This window comes from Tasmannia lanceolata, unplaced genomic scaffold (genome assembly GCF_043159265.1).
Source record: "Tasmannia lanceolata isolate RefF3 unplaced genomic scaffold, GAP_Taslan_0.1 ptg000019l, whole genome shotgun sequence".
Taxonomy (NCBI): domain Eukaryota; kingdom Viridiplantae; phylum Streptophyta; class Magnoliopsida; order Canellales; family Winteraceae; genus Tasmannia; species Tasmannia lanceolata.
The window spans coordinates 26,200,604-26,206,658 of NW_027518696.1; the positions used below are offsets into that span (position 1 = coordinate 26,200,604).

Genomic DNA, 6,055 nt, shown 5'->3' on the forward strand with positions numbered 1-6,055 from the left:
AAGTGGGAAAAATATATAAACCACTCTCGCACTTTTCTCCAAAGCAACACGGGACTATCTTTTCTTCACAAAACTACACTCTTCTAAAAAGCAACATTTTCCAAGTAAAGGTTTTTCTATTCTAAAACACACGTAGAAAACATTTTCCAAGACACCATTTTTGACTCGAAACTAAGATTTTGAAAATCAAAATCTAACAAACCCAAGAGAAACCCGAAGAGAAGATCCAAAGAAAAACCCTCTTTCTCTTCTCTTCCCTTCTCTCTCTTTCTCTCTCTCTCAAGCATGAGGCAGCCGACACACCTCAACCTCTTGGCTCTCTTTGCAGCCGCACCCTTTTCACGGTCACGAGAGTTTTTATATCTTTAGGTTTTCCAAAAAACCTAAAGATACTACTACTAATTTTGTCTCCCACTACTCGGATGGGAAATAAGGCAACTTTCCCCAACGTTGCCGCGACCTCAAGGTTGAGATACAAAGGTGAATATGAAGAGTCTTAAATCATTAGGGTCTTTCAGAAGTATTGGACTAAAGTCAGATCTCTTTTACAAGTATTGGAGTAACGTTCAGATAACATATGTTGCCGATCAGCTGCCAAGTCAAAGGAGAATGTGTTTTTATGTCAACAGACTGAGGGAAAAGAGTTATTTTACAGGTGAACGAGGCCTTATACTAGCAACCTAAGGTAAAGAGTACGTCAACCCTAACCCAACCCGCGCCTAAATCTCTCAACCCTAGCACGATCCATTTAACCCCTTTTTTTCCAAATCGGGTTTCAAGTCGGGTTGGGCTCAGGTTGCCCAAGGACTCGACCCTAACCCAACCCAACCCGGAATTAAATTGGGTTGGCTTTTCCCAACCTGACCCAAGGAAATGCCAACTGGACCCAAGCCAAAATTGGGTTGAACCCATCGGGTCGGGCTCAACCCGACCCAAGTTACACCCATATGCCTAGATGATTAAAATTTGGACCCTGCCCACTGCTACAGATGCAATGCTCTCCACCTCGCCTGAGCTTTGATGTGAATCATTCATTGATCCTTGAAAAGCAAAGATCATGTACAAAATGGGTTGTAAAGGTTGGTATTAAAACAAGAGTCAGAGAGAGAGAGACGACAAATTAGAGAATCACAGCATAGAGTAAAATCCCCTCTCGGAATTTATTAGCCTTCAATGAAACAAGACTGGTTATTTTCTAGAAACATTTCTACTCTAAAATAAACTTGATTTTAGCACAACAAAATTGGAATGTATATTTATACAGATTTCCCACTTAGAACAGATTCTCTCCCCCCCCTCTGGAAATCTATATTACTTCATCAAACATGAAAAAAAAAAAAACAATGATGAAAATTGAAACTTTATACTAATTCCCTTCCTAAGGTTTTTATATTAGACTACTGCCAAGCCAGTGTATCTTGGTCTCCTATCAGCAGAAATCCCTTCATCCATGGCCTTTCTTTTGTTGTTTGGATGTTGTTTTTCCATTGATTTTCCCTTCAATAGATGGGGTCTAAGCCTGTTCATATCTGATAATTGAACTGGTTTCAGAAAGAATTCCTCTGCCCCTTCTTCCAAGCATCTGTTCAATACATATCAAAGCAATTTAGGCATAGAATCCAAAATCGCTTGTGGGTTTCTTTTATTTCTTTCTAAATTTGATCCCAACAAGTTAGAAAATGCAGTTCTGTTGAGATTTTTGCCTGTTTTGGTATGAATGGAAATTTTTTGAAAAGGGCAGATTTTTTTTTTCCTCCTACGCTTACCTGTTAATCCTTGAAGGCACATTCTCAGATGACATTATCACAACCGGTATGTTTTTCAGGGAGGATGATTTCTGATTCAAAAATAGAAAGGAAAAATAAATAAATCAGTTTCTTGGAGATGTAAAGAAAAAGGATAATATAGAAAGGCTATTGATATTCCCACTACCATGTTTTGATAATGAGACGAACTAACCTTGTCTTTATTATTTAATCAGCTGTGGGAAGCTATTGTAATTCCTAAAAAACTCTCAGCAGCAAATTAAAAAGGAAAAAAACAAAGTGGGTTCGTCTCATTATCAAAACAAGGTAATGCAAATATCAGCAGCCTATAGAAAATGAAGAAAAGAAAGAAAAAAACATAATACCTTGATTTTCTTGAGCAGATCATAGCCAGTCATTCCAGGCATACAGTAGTCTGTAATTATCAGATTCACTTCTATTTCCTGCTTTCCCAATCAGAATTTCACAAAATTAAGACTAAATGGCCACTTATTTATTCTTAAAGATCAGAAATTCATCAAATAAAAAAAAAACAAAAAAACCCCATACTTCTTATACCTGGTGGTCTAGAGATAAAGAAGGTGGGTTTGTCTGGGTATCTTGCAAACCCAAAAATTCTAGAGCTTTGCTTCCAGAATCCACTACAGTGACTACAAAACAGAAAACCCAACAAAGAAAAGGGGAAAAAAGATGGTTAGATGATGAGAAAATTGGTTTCCAGAGAGAGAAAAAAATGCTATGGATTGATATTGACACTACCATGTTTTAATAACTGCACGAACTCAGCTTGTCCTTTCTTTTTAAATTGGCTTTTAAGAGTTTTTTGGGAACTATAATAACGTTTGACAGGTGTTTAAAAAAGAAAAGACGAGCTAAGTTTATGCAATTATTAAAAGATGGTAGTGCCAACATCACTAGCCCAAAAAATGAGATGATTCTAGTATTTCCATCATGTACATACCTTGATAAGAGGAGGTCTTGAGAAGCCTTTCAATCAGTTTTCTATCAATAATGCTATCATCAACAGCTAAGACATGAAATTGGGTTTCTGCTTCTATAGCCATAGATGAAGATAGGAGAATTGCAAGAAAAAAAAAAACAAGAAGAAGAAATTCTTGGTTTTAGAGAGGACTAGAACCAATCTATGTTAAAATACACCCCACCACACAAAATCTCTCACAACACGGTCAGATCAGATTTCATTGGAATCTCAAGAATTATATGAGAAGTTTTTTGAATTGGAGATGAAGCAAAGTCCTTGCTTTTTTGAGAAGGGATTTGTTATTTGGTTTGGAGTCTTTCCTTCACCAGATCCTTAGGTAGCCTTTTTAATGTCTGAAGAATCGAAGAGACGGAGGAGTGGTGGCAGTAGTAATAATGGGGGGACTGTTATTTTATTACAGATTGAGAAATGGACTGAAAGCAGGGTGTGGGGCCCACACAATCCCTTCGAGGGATACTGTGACGTCACTCTTGGCCTTTCCCTCTTGTGCGAAATCATGTGCGCTACATATCTTGAGAATATCTTTAGCAGGTGGGGTGCAACGGCAGGCAAATTTTTATCTGTTTCAGTAAGATTTGCTTCCCATGACATGTAATGGAAATACATCCATCTTCACATCAATGCATGACTCATCATCATCTAGATTTGCTTCCCATGTATAAATGTTCCTAGTGATATTCTAAACGGAAGGGCGCCCCTGCAGAAATGGGCTGAAAGAACGCCCCATTGGCTGAAATGGACGGTTGCGCATTTAATACACTTTGAATTGCAGCAATAATAAATGTACAACCATCCTATTAAGCCAATGGGGGTGCCCTTTCAGTCCATTTTTGCAAGGGAGCCTTTTAGTTTAGAATACCTCATGTTCATAATTTAAAAGAGGATTTGCTAGGGACCATCGCAGAAGGCATTTCGCATATGATCTTTCGCATGTCAAACCAGCTACAGGGGCTAACTTTTGAGCAGATTTTGTCATCGGTGGCTGGTTTGACATGCGACGGACCGTCTGTGAAATGCCTTCTACGATGGTCCCTAGCAAATCCCATTTAAAAGTTGGAAGAGAGTAAAAGAAAACTAAAAGTAACATAGTGTTAAAGTAAAAGTATCGGGTTAGGCTAGGGTTGAGAGATTTAGAGACGGGTGGGGTTAGGGTGACCCTCCTCGTCCCAAAGCTCGAGTCGAGTCAAGTCAGTTTAGGATTGAGGGTAGGTTGGACTAGGGTTGGTCTCAACCCGGCCTGAGTTGCACCCTGTTCCCATAACATTTAAAAGATATACATCCATCTTCATATAAATGCATGACTCATCATAATCATCATATGTCTACCAGTCAAATCCATCATCATCAACCCCACAGCTTATTCTCATCTAATTTATGTTCACTTATTTTTCTAAAACAACATTGACAGCAAGAATTCTCACATTAAATTTGGAATTTTTTCCCGTATCATTAGTTCTTATTAATGAAATAGAAGAAAAATTATTTTCAAAGTAAGATATTCATTAGATACGTTATAAATCATTTGATTTTCTCGTGATCATTCGAGGAATGATTTAAAGACAACATTGGTAACAAGGCTGGTAAAAATTGCCACTCTTTCGATTTTTATTGGTTAGCAATACTGATATTTTCAAGAAAGAAATATCAAACCATGGCTTAAAATTTAGTGCATATATGGATCTACGAAAAAAATGATGGGAATATTTTTCCATGGAAAAATAATACTTAGACCTTCAAGGTTTGTACTTTTTGCTAGCATCCATCGCAAAAGGCATTTCGCGGATGGTTTGTTGCATATCAGAGCAGCCACCTCGTGAATGAAGACAAAATCTGTTGAAAAGTGAGCCATTGTGGCTGCTCTTATATGCAACAGACCATCCGCGAAATGCCTTTTGCGATGGACGTTAGCAAATCCCTTCTTAGTTATAAGCAAGGTTTAAAATTTTGGTTTTGGTAACCGTTTCGGACCCCACCAAAAACCGAAATTTGGTAATTTGGTTCCAAATTCCGGACCCAAATTTCAGAATTTCAGACCGAAATTCGAAAATTTCGGCCAAAATTTTGTATCACTTTTTTTTTAAAATAAATAACGTCATTAAACCGAAATTTCAGACCGAAATCCGGGGCGAAAAATGGAATTTCAGAAAATTCCGGTTTCGGTCCCCACCGGTATCCGAAATTTCGGATTTCGGTCGAAAATTTAAACCATGGTTATAAGAGAATGTTCAATTTTGGAAAAATAAAATAAAATGAGTTGATCGATGCTGAGAAATTCAGTTTTCATAGAAAAAGTTTTTGAATAAAAATTTGCCCCTGCATTCAAACAGCCCCTTGGGATTTTTCCAGTGAATGATGGGTCATCTTTCCTCTTTGGATTTTGAGAATTGATTTTTAAGTGATTGTTGGACTTAGCATTAAATGCAATTTTATGTTCAATAATCAGTTTTGCACCCATGATGTAATTAGGTTTTGATCCGCCTCAACTAAGTCCTGTCATCGGAAAAAAAACAACTCTATGATTAACACAATCAGCTAACAATTTACAAATAGTATTGACTGGTATTATATATTAGGGTTTCCTAAATGGAAGTTTCGGTGAAGCTTCTACGTTGTAACAACTTCCTTTTAAACTTATAAATTATAAATAAGCTCCTCATTTTATTTATTCTTGAAAGTGCCCTCATCTTTCTTGTCTATATCTTGCAAATTTGTAAAATGGGGATTCAAAGGTTGAGAATAATCCTCCAATATAATGACCATACCATCATTTAGAGGACCTTTCTTTTCAATTCCCATACTTTTTTTAAATTAAAGAGTTCAACTCTTTATCAAGTATGATATTTTCAAAATTATACCTATGTTGTAGGTTCAATCCTTATTATAATATAGAAGATTTATAAGGACTCCTTCATAAAAACCCTTATATATATATACACACACACAGGTAGGTTGTATTTCTTAATTAAGAATACATTAGTGGAAAAAGGACACGTGGGCACTACTTGTTGATTGATCGAAACTCCCCTCGGTCTCAGTCGGACCCAAGTTTCCTAAGGAGGATTCATCAAAGTTTAATCTAATGGAGCATTTTAGTCTCTTATATTTTCTGTTTCGCATCTTGGGAGAGAATTATTTCCTATATCTAACAAACTACTGTAGGAAACTCCCTCGGTCCATAAATTCTTCATCAGCTTTATATGTGCACTTCTAGGCCCAAAAGAAGCTCAAAATATTCAATAAAGCTTCCATAGTGAGTGTGGAAATTTACCCTCAGCCTCTGTCTGTG

General features: G+C 36.9%; 1 protein-coding gene across 1 annotated transcript; it reads right to left on the minus strand.

The window, feature by feature from the left end:
• Nucleotides 1-1,138: 1,138 nt before the first annotated feature.
• Nucleotides 1,139-3,140, minus strand: LOC143852808 (two-component response regulator ORR9-like). Its single transcript, XM_077362411.1, has 5 exons — nt 2,728-3,140; nt 2,325-2,416; nt 2,132-2,209; nt 1,767-1,837; nt 1,139-1,582 (listed from the first exon to the last, which is right to left on the minus strand). The coding sequence occupies exons 1-5, from the start codon at nt 2,828-2,830 to the stop codon at nt 1,393-1,395; spliced, it is 534 nt and encodes a 177-aa protein (XP_077218526.1). The 5' UTR covers nt 2,831-3,140; the 3' UTR covers nt 1,139-1,392.
• Between the last annotated feature and the right edge of the window lie 2,915 nt (nt 3,141-6,055).

Coding starts and splice junctions, on each gene's coding strand:
- LOC143852808 (XM_077362411.1), bottom strand. CDS start 2,830: ATGGCTATAGAAGCAGAAACCCAATTTCATGTCTTAGCTGTTGATGAT. Junction 2,210..2,324: donor CTTTATCTCTAGACCACCAG/GTATAAGAAGTA, acceptor TTGGGAAAGCAG/GAAATAGAAGTGAATCTGAT. Junction 1,583..1,766: donor GTGCCTTCAAGGATTAACAG/GTAAGCGTAGGA, acceptor TGTATTGAACAG/ATGCTTGGAAGAAGGGGCAG.